The sequence below is a fragment of the Diprion similis genome, chromosome 8, assembly GCF_021155765.1.
Source record: "Diprion similis isolate iyDipSimi1 chromosome 8, iyDipSimi1.1, whole genome shotgun sequence".
In the NCBI taxonomy this organism is placed as follows: Eukaryota; Metazoa; Arthropoda; class Insecta; order Hymenoptera; family Diprionidae; genus Diprion; species Diprion similis.
In genome coordinates, this window is record NC_060112.1 from 18,589,200 (window position 1) to 18,613,837 (window position 24,638).

Consider the following 24,638-nt stretch of genomic DNA (forward strand, 5'->3'; position numbering starts at 1 on the left):
CGCCGGGAAGTATCGGTCCAATAAATCGGCGCCGCCGTTCCTCGAGGACGGCACTATGGCTCGAGTCGTTGCGAATGGTACCGGCCATCAGGATCCGCAGAGTTTTCCGCCGCCGTTGTTGCGGTCGGAAACGCGCCCGAGTTTCAGGCGGTCCGCAGCGATGGCGGCTGGGCCGCGTTGCGGAATCTAGCTGGGAACGCGACGTTGAAGCGCCGCATGCGGTGCACTTCGGCCTGCAGTCAGATCCGCAGGACGAGCGGCGTCGTTTTTTGGGTCCGACCTGATCCGGTAACGAACGGCTGACGCGCGCTTGAACAGGAAACGATTTTACCTACACCTCGATTTTAATCGATTAAAGTGTCGAAGATTATTAGGGACAGCTATTATTATTCGAGCTATGTCATGTTTGGTAATCGGTTGTTGATTATATTATATATACGATCGCCATAATTGATTACAAAACATTTCGAATGTTTCCTAGTCATTGTGGTAGTTATTATATATGTATAAGACTCTGTATACCCCGTAGGTGTGATAAGTTTAATCGATGCATGTATGTGTGTATATAGGTATATAACAAATAATATTGTTGGGAATGTATATGCACATATATGTATAATATTACTATACATATAGGTAGCCGAAAGGCTTTACGATATTTAATGATAATATAATTAATAATTATTATAACGCATTACTTCGGTAATTTTACTATAATATATTATTATTATTACTTATGTATTATATATATAATATATAGTATGTAACGTAGCAATTCTCTCTGTACCCTTAAAATTCTCTGATCTATTTGTTGCGAGTGGACGCAAGTGCAACAAATGTGTCGTGCGTGAAGATTTGAAAGAAAAAGAAAACGAGTTGAAAAAAAATTGATAAAACTCATTAAAATAATTAAAAAAAAAATATATATATATATTAATAAAAGACAAAATGATGAAACTTGAACAACGTAAAGACGTTACCTGGGATTACCTGTCAGAAACTACTGTAACAATGATGAAAAAAACCCTTGAACCCTCGTTAGAGATAGGGCACGGTGTACTCAAGAGTGCCCACTAGAAAATCTGTTAAATTATGGTTAACTTATTGTATTGCATTAAACTAATCTGTAATAATAAATATACGAGTAAGTATAACGCGTCTCAATTCTACTCCTTCTGCGCAGTGAATTTCTACCTATGATTATACATTAGTCATTACTGTAAACCAATTTCCTGATGGACTGAAGTGGCATCGGAATCCGATTTTATAGATTTTTCCTGCAAGTCCCGTAAGCATCGAAAAAATGGATGGAGGATGTTGAAAAAATAGATATTTTAACTATTAGAAAGTAAGGCGAAAGCAAAACCTACATTTTTTTCTCTTCTCACCTCGATAATTTCATTTTTTCCAGCATCCTTCAAAAGCTTACTGATAGTTCATGTGGGTAAGGGTTAAATGAATATTTTTCCATAATTCCAACTGTATTCAATTTATTGCACTTTTCCATTGAACAGCAACGGAGTGAACCGTTTCTCAAGTAAGTACACAAATTTGTCGAAGCTATGTGGGGAAATTTTGTTTCAGAAGAACGACTTGTCCATTTCTGTGTTAAGGGAACAGTTACGATACATCCCTGCACGACCCAGGTGATTGCTGAAACCGTTATTCCTTGGGAAATACGAGGTTGGGACACTATGAACCGTTGGCGAGTACCACCCATAATCCATCGATGTGCTCCTGTAGCAGGGGTGAGGAAGGGTGCAGTCGTCCTGGCGGTAGCCTTGGAATACTCCTGGGAACATATAATGTAATTGGATTTAAGTTTCTGGAATAAATCAGAGAGGAAAAGTTTTATCATGGACCACTTAAGGCAGCCTCTTTTTCAACTTTCGCCCACGTTTCCCACACGTTGGGGGCTAAAACGGTGATGTTTTCAAACCACGGAAGAGCTGGAGATAGGATTCTGGGGACGCGAGGAGCGGAGGCCAACTTGTAAAGTTTCGAGCGTACGACACGCGCGTGACGTGCCGGATCCTAGCTTTCCGAGTTAGGAATGCTGTTAGGGCAACTGATAGTAAATACGACCTATTAATAACCAGTTGATTCTCCGACAAGCGCGTTAGGCGGCTCTTGGTTTCTGTAGTTAGTCCGTAGCGAGTAGCGGGAGAACATGTCAACGTTTAAGAGCCATGTAATAGTTACTTAACTCCTAACTGAATTCGAATGAAAATACGACTGCATCATGTAGTCTGAGTAGATTATTTGACAGGGATATTTATTACGGAGTAGGAAATTATTGACGAAAACACTTCTTCAAGCTCGGATATCGTTTCAGCAACGTGATAACCTACGTGACCACCTATCAATTTCTTCAACACTCATTCGAATAAAATTTTTTTGTCTTTCACTCCTGCAGATATTTAAGTATATTATGGGTCAAGGGGAAAAACTATTTCAATCCATTTTTCATCGCGAACGAGTTGGTAAATACGATTCTTGTGGCATTAAAGACTACTTATAAAAAATACCACTGATGCATGGGAAAACCAGTATCAGTCCAAGAAAAACGTCCAAGCAGAATGGCTTTCATAAAGATTAATTTGCATTTCTCTTCAAATTGAAGTTAACTGAAACTCTTCGGCGCTGTTAGATCGGGGATTTCTAGAAACTACTGCAAAATCTGACGTGTGACAGTTTTCTCCGCACGGTGGTTGTGAAGTTTGCATTACAGTTGCTAATCTGAAACTTGGCGGTTATTCAAGTAAACAAGAAAATTTATCGCCCCGTACTGTCAGTGTTAAGATTAATACATCCGTATAATTTGTTGTCAATAAGTGACGGCATGGCGAAAAAAGTGATACCAAAAGCTATATAAGAATGAAATGAGCGGGGAAAAATCAGAGTTGCGTATCGTCGTCTACTTGTTAAGGTTACTTCGAGCTAAATAGCACACATATTCTAATTCCAGTCCAATACAATATGCGTGCAATGCTGATTCTGTTTTTTCTTCCGTTGCTTGTCCCCGTGAAAAACGACAGCCCACCGGACGTTACAAGAGAGCTCCGGCAAATGGCGTCCCAGAGCAACCCGGAGCATCGTCAATACGTGTACAGCTCCAGTCTTGTAAAAGTGACTTCGGAGCAGGATATCGTGATAAATGGCGCAGGCATCAGGTACATTCAGCCTGGGGCTTTCAACGGTTGTGAGACGGCCCAGACTCTCATGATGGCAGACAACAAATTGACTACCCTGACAGGAGGCATGTTTCATGGTCTGTGTGACCTTACGGTCATGAATTTTTTCAATAATACAATTATGGACGTTGCCAATGGAGCCTTTGATACTCTGCCAAATTTGATAGAGTTGGAATTGAGCTATAATCGCTTGAGTAGACTCGGCGATGGTGTCAGAACCGGACTGAAAAATCTGCGAACGTTGAAATTGAACGAAAATCCTTTTATTTTGATGAGAGATGGATTTACGGGATTTTCGAAGCTGGAACTGCTCGAATTATCTGGGGCGAATATCTCGGTGATTTCTCTGGGCAGTTTCAACGGCCTAGATCAACTTCAGCGGTTGGATCTTTCCAATAATAAGTTCACCTCTACTTCGGAAGCGTACTTTGAAACATTGGCACAGTTGAAAGAACTGGATCTCTCAATGAATGCCATTTCTACTATTCGCAAACGTACCTTCAGTGGATTAACGAAGTTGACGGACTTGTGGCTGAACAACAACCAAATTCAGGTTCTCGGCTCTTATAACGCTTTCGAGTGGATTACAAACCTGAAAAAGTTGTACCTGAATGGTAATCCACTACGCATGTTGAACGTGGCAGTTTTTAGCAAGATAGAAAGTGTCGAGATTGAGCCTGGATTTAAATGCGAGCCATCCCAAGAAGTTCAGAAGAATTTTGTCAATGCGACATCTCGCTGGTTTATTTGTAATGATTCTGATGGGATTTTTTTACCTTACCACTGCTACGCAATGTATATCGTTGGTCAATTGGAATAGGAATGTCACAGAAATTATGCAAATGTCATTTATTTGTATCGAGACTGTAATGATACAGACAAGAATTCATTATTGAGATAATAGATAAAGTCATATATCGTTCCAAGTCTGATATTTCATGAAATTTTTTAGCCTCAACAGCCTCGAAACGCTGCGATAAATACAAAATAGTTCATAGTGATTCGACGCGCTTAAGTACGTCATATTTTTCTCGTACGAATTTTGTATCTTACTATATTTATTGCGAATTGTAAGAAAAATACAAAATATCACGCATATCTCATTTTATAATATTGTGTGCATGTCGAGTTAACCTCAAGCTGCAGAGATAAAAAGGAAAAATAAAGAACTCTCGTGTATCCAATGGCGCTAATATTGGACACATTGAGTTCCTGTATCATTATATGTGCATCGTCATAGCCGGTGATAATATTTTATAAATGAAGTGATTCGTAATAATATATGAACTTGTTATCGGGATGCATGCAACATTTGTCATTACCTGATAAGCACGTTTCACGCAGGCGTACACTATGTTAATATTTTTCGGTTGAAAACATGCTACATCTAGGCTCAAATATCTATCAATATTCTAATTCTGTGCAAGCATAGCGAAGTCAGGAAGCTAATTAAATACAGCTAAAATTCCAAACCCATAATATAAGATAGAAAACAGTATTCAGTCGAGTTTTCAAATGCTCAATAAGATTATCGGATGAGTTTCGATATTCAAATCTAACCAAAGAAATAAGACGCTAATCACATACTTTCACATTGATCGTGTGGAAAAATGAGAAAAAAAAAGCCATCCTTCAATATACCTATTGTACTCTTGTTGTACCTTTCTAAAAAGAATAATGGATGAGAAGATACTGGCAGATGAAGGTGATTCAGTGTCTAATCAATAATTTTCTCGCAGTCATATGGTTCCTGGTAATCACGATTGGTGCATTTGAATCGGCCCTGAAGTGTGTTGAATTTCCTGACGACTGAACCGTTTACTCGGAATCCGGGTTCAATGGTAACGTTTTTCATTCGCGTGAAAGTGGTAAGTTCGACACTGCGAAAATCGTTGCCGTTGAGGAAAAGAGACGAAAGGTTTTCCAAGCCATCAAAAGCACCCGTCTGAAGAGTCGTCAAATGGTTTCCATTGAGCCATAGCGACTCGAGATTTCGGAGGTGTCTGAAGACTCCATCGGGGATTGTAGAGATGTGATTTCTGCCCAGATCGAGTTCATTCACTTCACCGAGGTTGCGAAATATCTCAGCATTTATGCTAGATACCAAATTTCGAGATAGATAAAGTAGATCCAGGTTTGGTAGACCGTTGAGGGTTCCAACGGGGATTTTGGTTATTCCATTTGCGTCAAGTGCCAAAGTCTCCAGGTGCCTCAGTCCTTTGAACATGTTCTTTTTCAGTACGATGCTATTATTGGTCAGATAAAGCTCGTGCAGATGCGATAGGCCCTTCCATGTGTTGTGATCAAAAGTTGTCAGACTGTTGTAGTCCAGCAGCAAAGTTTCCAAGCTAGTCAGCCTGGCAAAACTGCCGTCTTCTATTTCACTGATGGTGTTATTGCATAGGTCCAGATAAGTCAGTTGGTCCATGAATTGACAAAAATTTTTCGAAATTTTTGATATTTTGTTTTCCTTGAGGTAGAGAGACGAGGCATTTCTGACATCTGCAAAAGCGTTATTCGATATTTCCGTGATACCAAGATTCTCCAAATGCAACTCAATATCGTCTATCGTCTGAACGGCCCTGACATCCACGAAGGAGACGCTACGGAGCTTAGTGCCATCCGTGCATACGTGAAGGTTGTTGTAAATCTGGCATTCCGTACTATCCGTAAAACCACTGACTACTACTGTCAACCACAAAATGCAGAGTATTATCAGCGGTGACATGACGCCACAAACGCTCAGGATGCACTGAACTCACATGCTTCTACTGTTCCCACATAAGGGAGGCGTGGAGGCAGCTGAACAGACGTCTTCTCCGACACATGGTATGTCTAAGAGATACGCTCGAAGCCTTCAAATGAATATAATGGCTATAATGCGTGTATCGTAACTCGACGGTTGCCTTCACGCTGGGTCGCGCGACGAAATGAGCTATTTCAAGCCCTACGCGTCAAAAGTGGGAGAGTTAAGATTTCATTGCACCTTCTATCGACTGCTGGCAGTTAAGCAGATAAAACATCACCATAGCCTGCTCCAGATTTATCGAGTACTTTGAACTTCAAAGTATTGCTTATCATTAAACTTTCTTTCGTTATATGCAGTGCTTACTGTGACCGAATCTAATCCGAACCGTAGCCCACTTTTGGTGGCACTAAAATTTTGATTGGCTCGGAACCTTTTACATCAATTATATAACAAATCTGTGGACCATCGTTTATTGTAACTTTATATTTTATCGATCATTGGAATGTTCTCTTTTCGCCGGAGAAACTGAAACCAAATTTAAATAGTGAAAACTGACTATATAAATACAGCTACACTCTCATCTGTAAATGAGTTATCTGAAGCTTTGAGAACTAGTGACTTGCAGGGGGCTGGTATTGATTATTGTTCGTTACAAAAATGTGAGTACAAGATAAGAAGGTCGTCTCACAGGAGTGCATTGATCGTCACGGTTTATAGTCAGCAAAACACATATCCATTGTTTTGCTACATTGATCAAGGCATACAGCATGACGATATGGTACAATGAACGGGTAGTCCAAAGTTTAATCAGTCTTCATCGAATAGATCGGTAAAATTTCGATTAGAATAGTTCGTCATCATGTGATTTAGAACCAAAATTTGTTTTCAATCCTGACAGCAAAATTGTGTAAATTATGATACGACAATATTTTTATTGCCATTGATCTTTTCGTTGACCACGTGATTGAGTATGATGATACCGGTTTCAACCTATACTACCGATGACATAAATCACGGTTGTACACATACACACGCACATAAAAGCAAAGAAAAAACCGTTCATGAAAGATTAAATGTCGAACACTTTTCTCTCATTCTCACTTTATGCAGCTTGCAGCAAACACTAAGATAGTAGAAGGAACGGTGAAATGATTTACACGCTACCTACGTCTGAGTTGACGTATATCTAATCGCACGAACTCTACGTTTCAGCCGTCTGGCACTAAGTGTGAGTACAAGGAGAAAACTAGGGTCACAGAACTTGAGAGTGAAAGTTGTTGGCTTACTGGGGTACATGAATCTCATCGGCAAATTGCAAGTCCGGTAAACTTCACTGGTACAAGGTCCTGGTGGTTTTGACGGTTCTTCAATGGAGGTCTGCGCCCTACCTTCGCTGCAAGGACACGGGAGTTCGGGCATTTCTCAATGAGCTCAAGATCAAGATGAAGGTGGACGTAACTGCCACAGAAATGTTTTATGTTTGTAAAACCAGACACTCGGTAATGTCACCGATACGATTAAATCTAGTAGGTTAAATTCGGAAGAGTAAAAGTTGTAACGATGAATCTTGCGTCGCGAGAACTGCGCTCACGGACATTTGAGCGCTGACTCGTAGTCTTGGAAACAAAACTGTTGTCGATATTGATTTCCACATGCAACAGATATTTCTTGGCATCAGGAATACCATGTGACAGGTATCTAGAGCATATTCAGCGATTTAACTTGAACTTGAGAGTGAAACCAAGCTTATTTCTTAGGAAATACTTGTGTGTGCAAGAATATGATCTTCTGATACCAAACATCATGAAATTGATAATGAAATATGTAATGAGCAAGTACGTATTAAGCTGGTCACAACTCTGATTTTTACAGTACTTGATTACTGCAGTGCAGCTTTTACGAATATCTTTACAATCGGACCTGAGAAGGTGCTATAAATTGATTCCAGGACAAAAAATTCAAGTTCCTGAAACAACAAGGAAAAAAAAATTTTAACATCGTTGAACTTTTTAGATTCTTTGCGGAAAACCGAGGAATTGATTAAAGCGATTCGGGTTGCGGCGTATATTCTGGAAATAGTTTATTGCGGACATGTGCAAGTCGCAGTGATTAATGCTCTGAATGTAAAGATTAATGATGGAAGAATTTCATTGTATGCAAACACGTATCGAACCTACGACGTTTTTGCGGTCCTCTTTCGCCTTTCAGAGGCTCCAATTCTTTCGAACGTAAAAATCCAAAATGGTACCCTAGCTTTTTTGCGATTTTTAGAGCTTGAAAACTTTTCGTCTCAAAATTTTTTTCCATGGCTCTTTTTTCACTAATTGGACCCCCAGGAAAATGAAAAAGACATCAGAATGAGCGTAAGACGAACAGCAGAGAAAGTGCAGAAGAAATTTTTCATTTTTCGGTTGTAATTCTTGATCCGTTACTCGCAGCATGTTCGGACGGCGCGCAATCGATTCTTCTCGCAAAATTACGTCGATACAAAGCATAAAAGAATTGATTCCAGCATTGTACAAAATCCTTAAATATTCCATAAAAAAAATAATCCAGAGGGGTTAGTCTTATTTTTTTGAGCAAAACATATCCAATCTTAGTAACGATTTGTTTGATCCTTTGCAGACTCTTTGGACCAAGAACAACGCAGAAATCATATAGAAAACATCGTACGACCTACGAGTGAGGGAATACAAAGGAAACACTCGAAAAATAATTTTTTCCATTATTTTTACTGAGGTTAAAGACAATAATACAATATTGTACATATCTTATGCTGCGGAAGATCGTTGCACCTGCACGCAGGCAGGAGTTGATATACACTTACAAACTACACTAATTACTATCTCATACACTACTTCCAATATGCTGCTTGAAGTCATATGTACTGCACTTCTTGACACTAATATGACATTCAGTTTACGGATGTTGTTGAATCATTTTTCTGCCTCCTCCTTAGATTGACTTTGATATTATTTAGAAACTTGTTTAAGTACTATACACTGACAGTCAAACACTTGCAATAGGATTAAGGCATTAGAAATATACTGGAACTGAAATAAAACGAAACATTGTAGCGTTGAATTCGTTATTTTCCTTCTCCATCCTTTCAGCAACTCAGTGTGAATTTGATGTTCTTTGGCCGTTTCTTGTCATCCATTTTTTGCGACAAATCTTAGACGTAGGGTCAAAATGAATCGATTCAGACATTTTGTAGAATTGGCTAGTAACAGACTATGAATCTAGGAGGGTTAACTTTCCTAGCTTCATGATTTACGGAGTGGAAATATTTTGATTTCCGCATCGATTCAAGCGACCCTTTCTGGACTGATTAAACGGTGAGAATCAAGAAACAGACATCCTCGAAAATCGTAGGACCAACAACACGGAGAAACAGAACAAAATTTATCATTTTCCGGCTGTAACTCTTGATCCGTAGCTCTAGACGCGTTCGGACTGCGCGCACTTGATTCCTTGCGCAAAATTACGTAGACCTAGTGGACCAAAGAATCGATTCAACGATTTTTCAGAATCAGTCAAATTTGACCGAAAAAATCCAAAGGGGTAAGCCTTGCTTTTTTTGCGATTTTCTGAGCTCGAAAACTTTTTGTCTTGGAATCGTTCTGCAGGACGCTTTTTCCACTAATTGGACCGCCAGGAACGTGAAAAAAACATCAGAATGAGCGTGGAACCAACAGCAGAGAAATTGCGAAGGAATTTTCTCATTTTTCGGCTGTAACTCGTGATCCTTTGCTCGCAGCGTGTTCGTACTGCGCGCAATCGATTCCTTGCGCAAAATTACGTAGACCTAGTGGACCAAAGAATCGATTCAACGATTTTTCAGAATCAGTCAAATTTGACCGAAAAAATCCAAAGGGGTTAGCCTTGCTTTTTTTGCGATTTTCTGAGCTCGAAAACTTTTTGTCTTGGAATCGTTCTGCAGGACGCTTTTTCCACTAATTGGACCCCCAGGAACGTAGAAAAAACATCAGAATGAGCGTGGAACCAACAGCAGAGAAATTGCGAAGGAATTTTCTCATTTTTCGGCCGTAACTCTTGATCCTTTGCTCGCAGCGTGTTCGTACTGCGCGCAATCGATTCCTTGCGCAAAATTACGTAGACCTAGTGGACCAAAGAATCGATTCAACGATTTTTCAGAATCAGTCAAATTTGACCGAAAAAATCCAAAGGGGTTAGCCTTGCTTTTTTTGCGATTTTCTGAGCTCGAAAACTTTTTGTCTTGGAATCGTTCTGCAGGACGCTTTTTCCACTAATTGGACCCTCAGGAACGTAAAAAAAACATCAGAATGAGCGTGGAACCAACAGCAGAGAAATTGCGAAGGAATTTTCTCATTTTTCGGCCGTAACTCTTGATCCTTTGCTCGCAGCGTGTTCGTACTGCGCGCAATCGATTCCTTGCGCAAAATTACGTAGACCTAGTGGACCAAAGAATCGATTCAACGATTTTTCAGAATCAATCAAATTTGACCGAAAAAATCCAAAGGGGTTAGCCTTGCTTTTTTTGCGATTTTCTGAGCTCGAAAACTTTTTGTCTTGGAATCGTTCTGCAGGACGCTTTTTCCACTAATTGGACTCCCAGGAACGTAAAAAAAACATCAGAATGAGCGTGGAACCAACAGCAGAGAAATTGCGAAGGAATTTTCTCATTTTTCGGCCGTAACTCTTGATCCTTTGCTCGCAGCGTGTTCGTACTGCGCGCAATCGATTCCTTGCGCAAAATTACGTAGACCTAGTGGACCAAAGAAACGATTCAACGATTTTTCAGAATGAGTCAAATTTGACCGAAAAAATCCAAAGGGGTTAGCCTTGCTTTTTTTGCGATTTTCTGAGCTCGAGAACTTTTTGTCTTGGAATCGTTCTGCAGGACGCTTTTTCCACTAATTGGACCCTCAGGAACGTAAAAAAAACATCAGAATGAGCGTGGAACCAACAGCAGAGAAATTGCGAAGGAATTTTCTCATTTTTCGGCCGTAACTCTTGATCCTTTGCTCGCAGCGTGTTCGTACTGCGCGCAATCGATTCCTTGCGCAAAATTACGTAGACCTAGTGGACCAAAGATTCGATTCAACGATTTTTCAGAATCAGTCAAATTTGACCGAAAAAATCCAAAGGGGTTAGCCTTGCTTTTTTTGCGATTTTCTGAGCTCGAAAACTTTTTGTCTTGGAATCGTTCTGCAGGACGCTTTTTCCACTAATTGGACCCCCAGGAACGTGAAAAAAACATCAGAATGAGCGTGGAACCAACAGCAGAGAAATTGCGAAGGAATTTTCTCATTTTTCGGCCGTAACTCTTGATCCTTTGCTCGCAGCGTGTTCGTACTGCGCGCAATCGATTCCTTGCGCAAAATTACGTAGACCTAGTGGACCAAAGAATCGATTCAACGATTTTTCAGAATCAATCAAATTTGACCGAAAAAATCCAAAGGGGTTAGCCTTGCTTTTTTTGCGATTTTCTGAGCTCGAAAACTTTTTGTCTTGGAATCGTTCTGCAGGACGCTTTTTCCACTAATTGGACTCCCAGGAACGTGAAAAAAACATCAGAATGAGCGTGGAACCAACAGCAGAGAAATTGCGAAGGAATTTTCTCATTTTTCGGCCGTAACTCTTGATCCTTTGCTCGCAGCGTGTTCGTACTGCGCGCAATCGATTCCTTGCGCAAAATTACGTAGACCTAGTGGACCAAAGAAACGATTCAACGATTTTTCAGAATGAGTCAAATTTGACCGAAAAAATCCAAAGGGGTTAGCCTTGCTTTTTTTGCGATTTTCTGAGCTCGAGAACTTTTTGTCTTGGAATCGTTCTGCAGGACGCTTTTTCCACTAATTGGACCCTCAGGAACGTAAAAAAAACATCAGAATGAGCGTGGAACCAACAGCAGAGAAATTGCGAAGGAATTTTCTCATTTTTCGGCCGTAACTCTTGATCCTTTGCTCGCAGCGTGTTCGTACTGCGCGCAATCGATTCCTTGCGCAAAATTACGTAGACCTAGTGGACCAAAGATTCGATTCAACGATTTTTCAGAATCAGTCAAATTTGACCGAAAAAATCCAAAGGGGTTAGCCTTGCTTTTTTTGCGATTTTCTGAGCTCGAAAACTTTTTGTCTTGGAATCGTTCTGCAGGACGCTTTTTCCACTAATTGGACCCCCAGGAACGTGAAAAAAACATCAGAATGAGCGTGGAACCAACAGCAGAGAAATTGCGAAGGAATTTTCTCATTTTTCGACCGTAACTCTTGATCCTTTGCTCGCAGCGTGTTCGTACTGCGCGCAATCGATTCCTTGCGCAAAATTACGTAGACCTAGTGGGCCAAAGAATCGATTCAACGATTTTTCAGAATCAATCAAATTTGACCGAAAAAATCCAAAGGGGTTAGCCTTGCTTTTTTTGCGATTTTCTGAGCTCGAAAACTTTTTGTCTGGGAATCGTTCTGCAGGACGCTTTTTCCACTAATTGGACCCCCAGGAACGTAAAAAAAACATCAGAATGAGCGTGGAACCAACAGCAGAGAAATTGCGAAGGAATTTTCTCATTTTTCGGCCGTAACTCTTGATCCTTTGCTCGCAGCGTGTTCGTACTGCGCGCAATCGATTCCTTGCGCAAAATTACGTAGACCTAGTGGACCAAAGAAACGATTCAACGATTTTTCAGAATGAGTCAAATTTGACCGAAAAAATCCAAAGGGGTTAGCCTTGCTTTTTTTGCGATTTTCTGAGCTCGAGAACTTTTTGTCTTGGAATCGTTCTGCAGGACGCTTTTTCCACTAATTGGACCCTCAGGAACGTAAAAAAAACATCAGAATGAGCGTGGAACCAACAGCAGAGAAATTGCGAAGGAATTTTCTCATTTTTCGGCCGTAACTCTTGATCCTTTGCTCGCAGCGTGTTCGTACTGCGCGCAATCGATTCCTTGCGCAAAATTACGTAGACCTAGTGGACCAAAGATTCGATTCAACGATTTTTCAGAATCAGTCAAATTTGACCGAAAAAATCCAAAGGGGTTAGCCTTGCTTTTTTTGCGATTTTCTGAGCTCGAAAACTTTTTGTCTTGGAATCGTTCTGCAGGACGCTTTTTCCACTAATTGGACCCCCAGGAACGTGAAAAAAACATCAGAATGAGCGTGGAACCAACAGCAGAGAAATTGCGAAGGAATTTTCTCATTTTTCGACCGTAACTCTTGATCCTTTGCTCGCAGCGTGTTCGTACTGCGCGCAATCGATTCCTTGCGCAAAATTACGTAGACCTAGTGGACCAAAGAATCGATTCAACGATTTTTCAGAATCAATCAAATTTGACCGAAAAAATCCAAAGGGGTTAGCCTTGCTTTTTTTGCGATTTTCTGAGCTCGAAAACTTTTTGTCTGGGAATCGTTCTGCAGGACGCTTTTTCCACTAATTGGACCCCCAGGAACGTAAAAAAAACATCAGAATGAGCGTGGAACCAACAGCAGGGAAATTGCGAAGGAATTTTCTCATTTTTCGGCTGTAACTCTTGATCCTTTGCTCGTAGCGTGTTCGTACTGCGCGCAATCGATTCCTTGCGCAAAATTACGTAGACCTAGTGGACCAAAGAATCGATTCAACGATTTTTCAGAATCAGTCAAATTTGACCGAAAAAATCCAAAGGGGTTAGCCTTGCTTTTTTTGCGATTTTCTGAGCTCGAAAACTTTTTGTCTCGGAATCGTTCTGCAGGACGCTTTTTCCACTAATTGGACCCCCAGGAACGTGAAAAAAACATCAGAATGAGCGTGGAACCAACAGCAGAGAAATTGCGAAGGAATTTTCTCATTTTTCGACCGTAACTCTTGATTCTTTGCTCGCAGCGTGTTCGTACTGCGCGCAATCGATTCCTTGCGCAAAATTACGTAGACCTAGTGGACCAAAGAATCGATTCAACGATTTTTCAGAATCAATCAAATTTGACCGAAAAAACCAAAGGGGTTAGCCTTGCTTTTTTTGCGATTTTCTGAGCTCGAAAACTTTTTGTCTTGGAATCGTTCTGCAGGACGCTTTTTCCACTAATTGGACCCCCAGGAACGTAAAAAAAACATCAGAATGAGCGTGGAACCAACAGCAGGGAAATTGCGAAGGAATTTTCTCATTTTTCGGCTGTAACTCTTGATCCTTTGCTCGTAGCGTGTTCGTACTGCGCGCAATCGATTCCTTGCGCAAAATTACGTAGACCTAGTGGACCAAAGAATCGATTCAACGATTTTTCAGAATCAGTCAAATTTGACCGAAAAAATCCAAAGGGGTTAGCCTTGCTTTTTTTGCGATTTTCTGAGCCCGAAAACTTTTTGTCTCGGAATCGTTCTGCAGGACGCTTTTTCCACTAATTGGACCCCCAGGAACGTGAAAAAAACATCAGAATGAGCGTGGAACCAACAGCAGAGAAATTGCGCAGGAATTTTCTCATTTTTCGACCGTAACTCTTGATTCTTTGCTCGCAGCGTGTTCGTACTGCGCGCAATCGATTCCTTGCGCAAAATTACGTAGACCTAGTGGACCAAAGAATCGATTCAACGATTTTTCAGAATCAGTCAAATTTGACTGAAAAAATCCAAAGGGGTAAGCCTTGCTTTTTTTGCGATTTTCTGAGCTCGAAAACTTTTTGTCTTGGAATCGTTCTGCAGGACGCTTTTTCCACTAATTGGACCCCCAGGAACGTGAAAAAAACATCAGAATGAGCGTGGAACCAACAGCAGAGAAATTGCGAAGGAATTTTCTTATTTTTCGGCTGTAACTCTTGATCCTTTGCTCGCAGCGTGTTCGTACTGCGCGCAATCGATTCCTTGCGCAAAATTACGTAGACTCAGTGCACGAAAGAATTGATTTGTCGAAAAAATATTGAAGTGTCACCCGCATTCTTGACAATCTTGCAATATATCGAACTTTAATTATGGCTTAAGAAAGGCCCCCACAAAACGAATTCCTAACAAAAACTTCACGGTTCTTCAATTCGCACAAATTCCTATGCCGCTCCGTTTCAATTCCCTCTAAAGCACATGAAATTAAGTTTCATGCTCCATTGAACACAGTGACGATGTTGATTGCGAATACATATGTTCTGTTCCAATCGATTGTTCACAAATTGTAACAAAAGCTGCACATTTCATTCGTTATTTTGTTCAGTCGCCTGCTTAAGCATTTTCTTGCCTAAGTCATTACGGACCCGATCAATTTAAGTTCGCGGTGTCAGACGTACTGAATAAATGAATCCGGTAGTGAATCGAGAAATCCATCGTCCTTCTTGCTCTTAGGATCGTGCTGGACCTTTCGAATATTGACATCAACGGATGTACACTACTAGCTCTGCTGTATACCTAGTCTCATATAACATCTCTTGGTTCATGATTGTTTTGTGAGAAAATCCGAAAAACCAACGTCAAGTCTAACGATTCTTATATCTTATAGCATGTGTTCAGTTCACACTGCATAGTGTTATTTGCACTCAGAAATACCGTGTATTTTGCATATTTTTGTCTTTTCACATTATAGAGCCGCGCGTATCGAATTATCTCTGTTTCCATATACTCGTACGCAACACAAGCTGCCGTCGTGCAGGCGGATTTTATTTACTACTTCTACCATATTTTTGCCTCGTATTCACTGAAGTATTCACGAAACTACATACACAATGAATATAATGTTAGACATTCCAATAATTATTAGACCTAATTTTTCACCACGAATCCTATTTAATAAATAGTCAGATTTATATCGCTGATCTTTGGATACCTTGCTGAAATTCTGCGCCTGATGACTGCAAACCACATCGCATCTCTAACGCCTGCGCATTAATATTTGCACATGGCGGCATAGGCGACAGTCCGACAGCAGTTACATTGCCATGATTTTATCATGTTGGCTGCCTGGGCCTTGCAGCTCGGTTCGATTACCAATGTTCCATGGACTCAAGCAGTTTGCGTAATTAATCTTCGAGGAATTATCTGCGTGAGGTCCGACGGTGTTTAGTGAATCAGAAGTCCGTGGCTCAAATCTTCAATTCCACACGATGAGTTCTAATGTGCGGACTTCGAACAGCCGTGTTATGATTCTCTTTGCGCAGACTGAGCGAGATACTTGATACGGGAGTGATGATAAATAATATAACGTTCTGCAGAGTTTGCATTCTACCGATTCTACTAACGAAGCGTAGCAAGAAATTCGCCTTTGACTCTAGCATCTCGACGCAAAATGCAGCAACAGGGAACTCCAAAGTTCCTTAAATTCCACCAGAGCAGCGTCAGGAGCGTTGCATTCAGCCCACGGGTATTATGTCATAACATTGCACACCACAAATAATTCACTCCAATTATAAATAGGCTATATTTGTAATTGTCACACAGCTGCTAAGCAGCGTATAATTGTGAATTCAATATTATTATTGTCAAATTGCCATGAAAAGTAGGATGGAGAATTCCGTCTTGACATCATACTTGATACGTAGGTTTACTTCTTTGTACGGTGTTTTTAAACAGTCAAACACGAAATACATTCTAATACTGTTTTCCAGGACAGATATTTGTTCTGCTCTGGTGGATACGATGGGAAAGTCAATCTCTATTCCGCGCTACGTATGGAGCTTCTTATGTGTTACCAGATTACGAGGATGACACTAGCCAAAAATATCAATGCAGTTCGGTTCACTTCTGATGGCTCCAGGGTAGGGCAAAAATTAAAAACATTTCATCTTGGACTAAGATAATCGTTAGCGTTGCTATGGTGAATTTGGATAGTTACAAGATCCTAGAAAAGGTCTACTGAGGCTTGTTTTGAAAACCTGTTTTATTGAGTGTATACTTGGAGAGGGTGATTTTCTATTTAGCTCAAAATTAATTACACCACAAGTATACCTGCATAGCTATCCTATGTTAGCATTGGAAATATTTCTGATTCAGTACAAAGAATAAGAATCAAATTCTCAATAACAATTTGTAACATTAAACTGACGTTTGCCTAATATTCTAGATACTGGCTGCAACAACCGCAAGGAGGCTGGTGGTAGTCGATGTTGAGAGAGGTGAACAACTCTTAGCATACGACAACTCCGCTTTCAGTGGCAGAGATAGAACTGGGTTGGCTACCGATCCATCTGGGCCAAATATAGCAGTCGCAGTTTCTGTCAATGGCAAAGGGCTGACTCTGTTGGACCTGAGGATGCCTTTACCTCTAGATTATATTCATGATGTACCTGATTACTTTACCATCTATGATATTTTCCCATTTATTCCGACAAAATCAATCGTTACCATGAATAACAGTTCTTAGCATTAGTATTTACATTCGGTGAATATTAATTTCTCAAGTATTTTTAGATTTCTGTTTAGTTTTTTCTATATTTTCTTTGTTAATTATTAATGATTTTTCAAAGCTTAAAGTATTTAGGCTAATGAGAAGGTATAGTTGCTAACAATACAGAATTAACACTAGAATAATCGTAGTCGATGTCGATGAGTTTTTCTAATGTAAAAATTCATTCCAAATCTTAATTTTACTGTTTTCGTTTCAGTTACATGGCTCGGTGATCAGGGATGTTTGCTTTTTACACTCCTCGTGGCCTTGGCAGAGTTCTATTCTCACCGGTGGTACCGATGGTACGTGCAAAGTATCGTCGCTGGATGGTCGAGTACTGCATGCATTTCAAACTGGCCATACAGTCAATTCAGTCTGCGTCACTCCTGAACGATTCAGTCGAGGTTCTGAAGATGGATTTTACAGTATGTTTTAAAGGAGCAATTGCAATTCGTTACTTATCTACACCAATTCGATGAATAATTTTCTGAATTTGCTCGCTCTGATTCACAGAAGCACGCAAATAGTAATGCATTTTATTAATTTCCTGGGTTACTCAATCACGAATACAAAAATGAATCATTTTTCTTCTCTTACCTGAAGAAGAATAAGGAAAATATTTGATTGAAAGGCTTAGTCATGAGCGGGGGTGACCTTATTTCGGCATACGTACCAGACACTGGGATACAGGAGCACCTGAAGGAACACAAGGACTTCCCTGTATGGAAACTCAGATACACATCGAATGGAAGTACGTTGTATTCCGTGTGTGACGGTGGTATTTTACGAAAATATAGACGATATCCAGATCATCATGAGTACCTTGGCGAAGTCTATCGTCACAAGGGTGACATTCAGGACTTCGATCTGTCTTCTTACGACGAATGTATCCTTATAAAACAAAGACACTGGTATCAGCTTAAACTGAATGGTCTCCGTTAAATCTTGATACAATTTGTAATTGTGATTTTTTGATTTCCGGTTTATATTTCAACTAGATAAAAATTCTTTTTGAAAAACTACCGTTAGGTCAATTCTGTAGAGTGTGTAATCCTTGACACGCTGTTCAGACATAGTGACCGCATCAAAAGATCGCAGTGTTGGCGTGCTTCTGCTGGGTCCACCTAACCACGGTTTTACCGAATATATGGAGCTTACATGATGATACAAGCGATCTCAATCCGTCCTGAAATTTTTTTCATCAATGCCTTACAGCTGAACAATTATTATGGTGCTGTTGGAAATTCTGAATTTTAAATCCAGTGAAGATAAGGCAATGCTAAGAATCCTAGATTATTCAATTCTTATGAAGGCCTATATATACAACGACAATTCGTACGTGTAATACGTTCGTAACATTGTACGTAATGTAATGTAACCATAAGTGTTACAAGTTTTTGCTACATTGCCGCTTTTGTGAATTTGTCCAAAACTAAAATTTCATTTCGTCAATTTCGTCCACCTCTAGTAGCGTGGCTTATTTCTCGAGAGAAGCACAGAATATTTATTGCTCGCTGGAACCTAAGACCTAAACTGTGTCAAACTCTTCATAATCACACTAGCAATCAAATCTCGTTTAAGTCTTCTGAAATTCGTTATTGAATATTCGTACAATTTATTTTCGGCGATCAATATTGAAATGCCAAGCTAAGTTTGAATGATTTTGTACAGCTCGTAGCTTCAGCAATAAATTCAAATTCTTCAATTTTACCGATGATTCGCGAATGTCGAAATGATTCATCCAAGTTCCTTCAATGAAAATTCACAAAATATTACAAATTGGAATGAATACCATTGTTATGTAATTAGTTTTCTTTTATGTCTTTATTACGATATATCATGGTATAAAATCAAGACGGAAAAGAAATGTAACGGTTATCTTTTATCCATCGAGTATAGCGAACTGTGAAAAATATTTTGTCGTGCATTTTAACCAAAAGAATCATGAGACGCGTGAAGTGAAAATGATTTAAAAAAAGTTGAAGGGTTCCTGTTTTATCGATGTGTTCCAATTATATAAATATATCAAACTGTTCAAAAGCATTTTCAGCATCGTTATATTTATGCTTTGATTGCGAAATTACGACCGTTCTGACCTAGTTTCAAAGAGTGTTTCTGTATTCCAGTTTTAAAATTTGTTACGTGCATGTAAATGGTTATCAATCCACACATGAAGAATAATATTTACGGACAAATTACTCAGTGCTACTAATTTAAATTATTCCATCGTAATTTTCGTAACTTCACTGCCAGGCGGACACAATCAATGAATCTAATAGTGAGTTTATTCGTCTAATGAAAAATCGGTTACAACGTATTTGATCACGATTGTGTGATGCGTCAATAATGTGTACGTGCATGTACTTATAATGAATAGATGCAGATCACACAGATCTGTCGAAATTTAACTAAGAAGTCGTATAAATATATATTTTATTTTGTTAAAAACATAATAAAACTGTTATTAAAATTAAAGTTGAAATTTTATAAAACTACACATACAAACACCCACACATATACATATACACGTATGTACTATATACATTATATCTGTTCACGGAAAATAAGACATTAATTCGTATGCAATAAAATGATAACATGGTACGAATCTAGGACGTCTTTTGATTATTCATCTTTATTGCATCCCACCCTTCATCAATGAAATATTGTTACGGTCTATGCAGAACCATGGTCGATAATCAATTCGTAACATTTCCAGTCCACAGCCGGGGTTACCGATATACACATATTTAATAGTATGCAATTAATCATAACTACTCGTTTGACGTACAATTAAGTATACCTTCTTCGCGAACGCTCATCAAATTTATTGTTCTCGTAAATTTATGTTAGACACCGCATATATTCCTGAGATTTCGATAGCCTTCTTATTGTTAGCTGGCTATTTAGTTCTGCAATCATTTCTCTAATCATTATGTGAAACTATTTGCCTTTCAATATGCATTTAAAATAAAATTAAAAATTACATCTTTTCCAACGATATTTGTTGCACCGAATTTTTGGCCTACAATTGTTGCATTATACCTATAAAATTGACGCATAAATTGACCAGGGAATTTTCAAGGAATACGCGCCGCCATTGTAAGGTGTGACGGGCATACATGTCGCAGTAGTCGGAAATTAAAATCATTTCAACAAAGGCTCGTTGATGTCGCATCGAAACGTGGAGTATCGAGTACAAATTGAAAATCATCTGATCATAGTTTCCTTCTGTTCCACGCATTCTCCGTGGAGTGCATGAAATTCGTAAAATAGATGCGTGGAGAACCAGGACTTGGTATTGAACAAAATGCCCAGTTATTCCACAATTTAAAAAGTATTCCCACTTGAAAACTCTGTCATTGAAAGCGAAAGGAAGAAATTTAAGATTAAGCAGATTCGGAGCTCTCTAATTATGGTTTTTCTCCTCTCGCGAAGTATGTGAACAGAAACTGCTGTAGCATATCGCAATCGACCCACCTTTTGAAAATTTATCGAAAGGAATGAATGATGTAATGCCTTTTTGAAGTTCTATCAGCAGTTTAAGCCTGCTGGTTTTTTACTTGAGGTTATTCACCACAAATGTAAATAAAGTTTATCATTTCCTCTGCATAATTAGCATATGGGCTAATCGAAGTACTAATCGCAGTAAGGAAGTGAACTAACGAACGCCTATGTGTGTTCAAGTATTCGTAGAGCGGTGATAGTCATACGGGTATCAACCGGGCAACTTTCGTGTCACCTGCTTCCACCTCCGCCAACATCCCTCTCATTGCCAGTACGTTAGCTGTACGGTCAATGTGCTCTACATAATTCCCAGTTTGAAATTTTCCCTGCTATACTATACTGTATTCCCATTTTCATCATCTCTGCACCTCATTGAAATAAAAGCGCAGTAGTGTCAGTGTCACAAATTGTGTCTCTGACAGTTTCAAGTGCAGGAGATACGCATATAAGTTCTGGCAAAGACGGTATGCTAATAAAAACATCTGTTTTTAATTGACGGCTATTGTAAACAGTGTTCGCTGTTTGTTTCCACTCATCACACCTCTGCAAGACTGTCCATAATCTGCACATACGCCCGAGTCTCGACGCAGTCACTTCCAGTTGTGGTCTGGGAAACAGTGACTGATTGCGTGTCAGTTAGCTGAGGTTGATAAGAACGCGAACCTAGGATCTGTGGCTCTGGTTGTTTGTTATAATAAGTAAAAGTTTTAAGGCTTGTTAGCAGCTCTTGAAATGAGGCGTTCAGTCGGCGTCAGTATATCTTGACCTAAAGTGTCGATTGTGATATTGTGTCTTCACCTGAGTTGTGTGGATAAGCTGAAACAGCACAAAATTCCGAGGCACGCTATCACGTGTGAGTATTTTTTACCATCAAGTTTCTGTACTTCTTGCTTCGAATAATAATTTCATCTTCACGCAAGCTTGAACTTTGTGCTGAAAAACTTTAATTAACTATCTGGCCGTTGACTGCGAGCGGGACCCAAGCATGGTGTAATCTGTGGACAACGCAGGGCCTGTTAACCGGTGTAGGTTGCCTGGTCGTATATTATAAGCAATGATACGGTGTGACGCGCGCGACGTAATTGCCGGTTATTACACATTTATTGTAAACCGTGATCGAGGGCGCAGCCGGCCGTGGGCGTAATCTACCCCCTGGAGTAATGACAGAGTAATGAATCTGGCTGATTACGGCCCGAAGATAAGTTGAGGCCTCGAGATGAGTCCAACACAAGGTTAAGGGTGGAATGAAAAGTGGAACGAAGATGAAAAGAGGGTCAGAATTCCTGCGTCTAAGGACTTTAACGTTTGGTCAAATAATTATTTAAATTCACCCATATATCTTCTTGTAATTTACTGTTGGTAATACATTTACACTTTCCAAGCATCGCGTTCAGCATTTTCGAAACCAGTCAAGAAGCTACGTTTTCAATTAACTTCTCCTTCCACTGTTTCTCGTAGTTAATTAATTATAAGACTCCAATCATTGTCTCAAAAAATGCTACTGTGCGGAATATCCAAACGATTGTACACTGCTTTCCGAACACCCGGGTAATCGCCTATTTCGCCGCAAACCGAATGTTGTTACGAATTGTAATCAGCTTCGAAATATTGCCAATTGATCCTCACTTCTCGCGGCTTGTCGAACAGCCGATTAGAGTTTTTAATCTCTGAAATTGCTGCCCTCGGTGTGGAATTTTTCAATCAAAAAATGCTGATTGGTGTACTTTCAGTTAACCTGACGTCAAGTAATGAAATATCATCGATCTAATTGCCATCCGTATATTCGCTGAGCTATTTTCGATTTGTTAAATAGAAGCTATTAAATTCTGAAACGGACTAGAGTTTAATGAAAATTCAACGCAGTCAATCACTTGCCAATTTTTTTGCCTTCGGAGTGTTTTCATTTCCCAGAAAATATTCACACTTCATTCATTATTAACTTCTTATGAATTATTGCAGGTTATACGGCCACTCGCGGAGCAGATAAAAGGAGGAAAGTTTCGCATTCACAGGCATCCTCACCGAGGCTGTAAGAAACCGCGATGCAATTGACTTCACTGCCTAGCAGTGCAAGGGAAGTGATCAAGAATACCCCAACGAATCGCGAATACTGTGGATTAGATGTCTGAAGCCGAATCAATCGCAACTGCACATCTATGAACTGCATCGTACGTCACAAGCACGCTGACTTGAGCTTCAAGATGAAGTGTGTTGCGGTGGAGAGTGAACGGGTCTTCGGGGACCTGATCATCACCCAACAGAACGCGAGATTCGTTCCGCAGGCTACAATTTATCCTAAGGATGGTCTCCCAGTCTCCAGAAATAAGCGGCGTAATCAGGCTCACGAGGTCCTTGAAGCCCCGGACTTCATGGCCATGAACAGAAGACGCGCCCTGCGCCACCGACGAAGCGTTCCGGTACCGGAAGCCATCGACAGGCCGCCCGTTCTGAGGAGATTAAAATCTGCGGATGGCAGTCCTGATGCCAACGGTGACTGCAATGACGGTGGTAGCAAAAACCCACCGAAGAAGGAACGCAAGGTTTGTGATCGACGTTTTTTGATCGGCATTGTAGTTCCGCTGATTTCTCGTTAAGTGATGGAACCAATAGACGATCATTTCTGTTCCAGACTTATCCAGCTCCTTCGCTAGGTGTTCATCAGGATCAGGAGGTCGCCGTGTCATCCTTAGTGAACAAACTGCTTCTGGACATATACGGACTTCCAGGTGGAGACCGAGGTCGGTCGGAGAGCGAATCGACGGCTTCGTCACCCAGATTGCCGCCGCAGCATCGACATCTTCAGCGGAAACGACTCTTGGCAAAAAGTAAGAAGTGAAGACACGTGTTGTACGGTTCTTAGATTATCAGCCGCCGTCTTCACGGTCGGCAACGACGTCCATGCAGCGAGCAGCACGAAATGCATTGTGTTGCTGCAGTGACCTCGTTGACTTCGAGAGAACTTCACCGGGTTCGGCATCGAGTGGCGGACCTTTTCTCCCGCCAAGAGCTCTTCTTCTTTTTCCACACAGCTTCGGAAGTTGAATGTGTTACGAGAGCTGCTTCAGACGTGACGATATCTAGCTTTAAAGTTAAATGTCTCGTCGATGGCTACGAATCGAAAACGGTTGATATATCGATGCGTGAACTTGAAAATTTGGTAACACCGCGTGAAATAATCGGAGGTGCCCCAACTGGTGGATTTAATGCATGGACAAATTGGCGGGGGAAATTGTTTCAAGGGTGCAGGGCATAAATCTAGACGGAAGACAATGAAAGAGCCTCGGAATCTTATTCATTATTTCAAGCGTAATTACTGGAGATTTTTTTTCGTCTTTGAAATAATACAGTTTATTTTTAACAAAAATACTTTCTTGCAGACTAAAACGAAGAAGCATTGTCTTTGCTTCAAAGAAAAATAATAAGACCCGTATCTTTCCGGAGATTTTGGTGAATTGTGAGGAATGTTTTTTTACTTTCCTCCCATCACCGATTTATTTCAGTTGTTGGCAATTTAGACGTTCTCAATTTATTCAACCATATTTGAATAAAAGAGATTTTCTTATAGGATATAATTTTTTGTCTGTTGTTTTGCAGCATAAAAATTCTTCAAAATTTCAGACACGTCTTTTATACGGAGTTTCCTTACACCGATCATTAGTCTTTTCTTCTTGAAGCCTTTTAATACCTGAAACTTTCACAGGTACGCTGGAACTGCAAGTTCTTGTCGAGACACTCAGTGACTACGTCAGTCATGCTGGAGGATTGCTTATTCGTCAGCTTCGTCGCCGGGATCACAATATCGCCAAACGCGACAAGCAATACGACGTCATAACCGCCCACCTTCAAGCTCTCAGCGAAAAACGAAGTGAGTTCA

General features: G+C 40.2%; 5 protein-coding genes across 6 annotated transcripts in view; 4 read left to right on the forward strand and 1 right to left on the reverse strand.

Moving 5' to 3' along the window:
• LOC124409112 (synapsin) overlaps window positions 1-2,245 on the forward strand; it is a 96,691-nt gene extending 94,446 nt beyond the window's left edge. The window contains exon 12 of the mRNA XM_046886533.1: window positions 1,515-2,245. The gene's annotated coding sequence lies outside the window, so the exon portion shown is untranslated. The remainder of the gene's footprint in view (window positions 1-1,514) is intronic.
• A 595-nt stretch (window positions 2,246-2,840) lies between these two features.
• On the forward strand, window positions 2,841-4,668 carry LOC124410004 (insulin-like growth factor-binding protein complex acid labile subunit). Its single transcript, XM_046888083.1, has one exon. The coding sequence runs from the start codon at window positions 2,980-2,982 to the stop codon at window positions 4,012-4,014; it is 1,035 nt and encodes a 344-aa protein (XP_046744039.1). The 5' UTR covers window positions 2,841-2,979; the 3' UTR covers window positions 4,015-4,668.
• LOC124410005 (leucine-rich repeat-containing protein 15-like) lies at window positions 4,649-5,937 on the reverse strand. The gene has a single exon (XM_046888084.1). The coding sequence runs from the start codon at window positions 5,920-5,922 to the stop codon at window positions 4,912-4,914; it is 1,011 nt and encodes a 336-aa protein (XP_046744040.1). The 5' UTR covers window positions 5,923-5,937; the 3' UTR covers window positions 4,649-4,911.
• Window positions 5,938-15,789: 9,852 nt separating this feature from the next.
• Window positions 15,790-19,001, forward strand: LOC124410006. 2 transcript variants are annotated; one of them, XM_046888085.1, is made up of 6 exons: window positions 15,790-16,234; window positions 16,479-16,628; window positions 16,934-17,152; window positions 17,475-17,682; window positions 17,889-18,143; window positions 18,328-19,001. In XM_046888085.1, the coding sequence occupies exons 1-6, from the start codon at window positions 16,160-16,162 to the stop codon at window positions 18,417-18,419; spliced, it is 999 nt and encodes a 332-aa protein (XP_046744041.1). In that variant the 5' UTR covers window positions 15,790-16,159; the 3' UTR covers window positions 18,420-19,001. The 2 variants fall into 2 exon arrangements, with proteins under 2 accessions (XP_046744041.1, XP_046744042.1); XM_046888086.1 differs by having other exon boundaries at window positions 17,475-17,559.
• A 2,576-nt stretch (window positions 19,002-21,577) lies between these two features.
• LOC124410003 overlaps window positions 21,578-24,638 on the forward strand; it is a 28,976-nt gene continuing 25,915 nt past the window's right edge. Inside the window, exons 1-4 of the mRNA XM_046888080.1 lie at window positions 21,578-21,617; window positions 22,724-23,304; window positions 23,394-23,589; window positions 24,465-24,629. Coding sequence (XP_046744036.1) covers window positions 22,921-23,304; window positions 23,394-23,589; window positions 24,465-24,629 — 745 coding nt within the window. The 5' untranslated portion in view covers window positions 21,578-21,617; window positions 22,724-22,920. The remainder of the gene's footprint in view (window positions 21,618-22,723; window positions 23,305-23,393; window positions 23,590-24,464; window positions 24,630-24,638) is intronic.

What these genes read in the sequence shown, in the direction of transcription:
- LOC124410004 (XM_046888083.1), top strand. Translation starts at nt 2,980, where the DNA reads ATGCGTGCAATGCTGATTCTGTTTTTTCTTCCGTTGCTTGTCCCCGTG.
- LOC124410005 (XM_046888084.1), bottom strand. Translation starts at nt 5,922, where the DNA reads ATGTCACCGCTGATAATACTCTGCATTTTGTGGTTGACAGTAGTAGTC.
- LOC124410006 (XM_046888085.1), top strand. Translation starts at nt 16,160, where the DNA reads ATGCAGCAACAGGGAACTCCAAAGTTCCTTAAATTCCACCAGAGCAGC. An exon ending in TCACTTCTGATGGCTCCAGG is followed by an intron (nt 16,629 to 16,933) that starts GTAGGGCAAAAA and finishes CTAATATTCTAG; the next exon opens with ATACTGGCTGCAACAACCGC. An exon ending in CTCTAGATTATATTCATGAT is followed by an intron (nt 17,153 to 17,474) that starts GTACCTGATTAC and finishes TTTTCGTTTCAG; the next exon opens with TTACATGGCTCGGTGATCAG.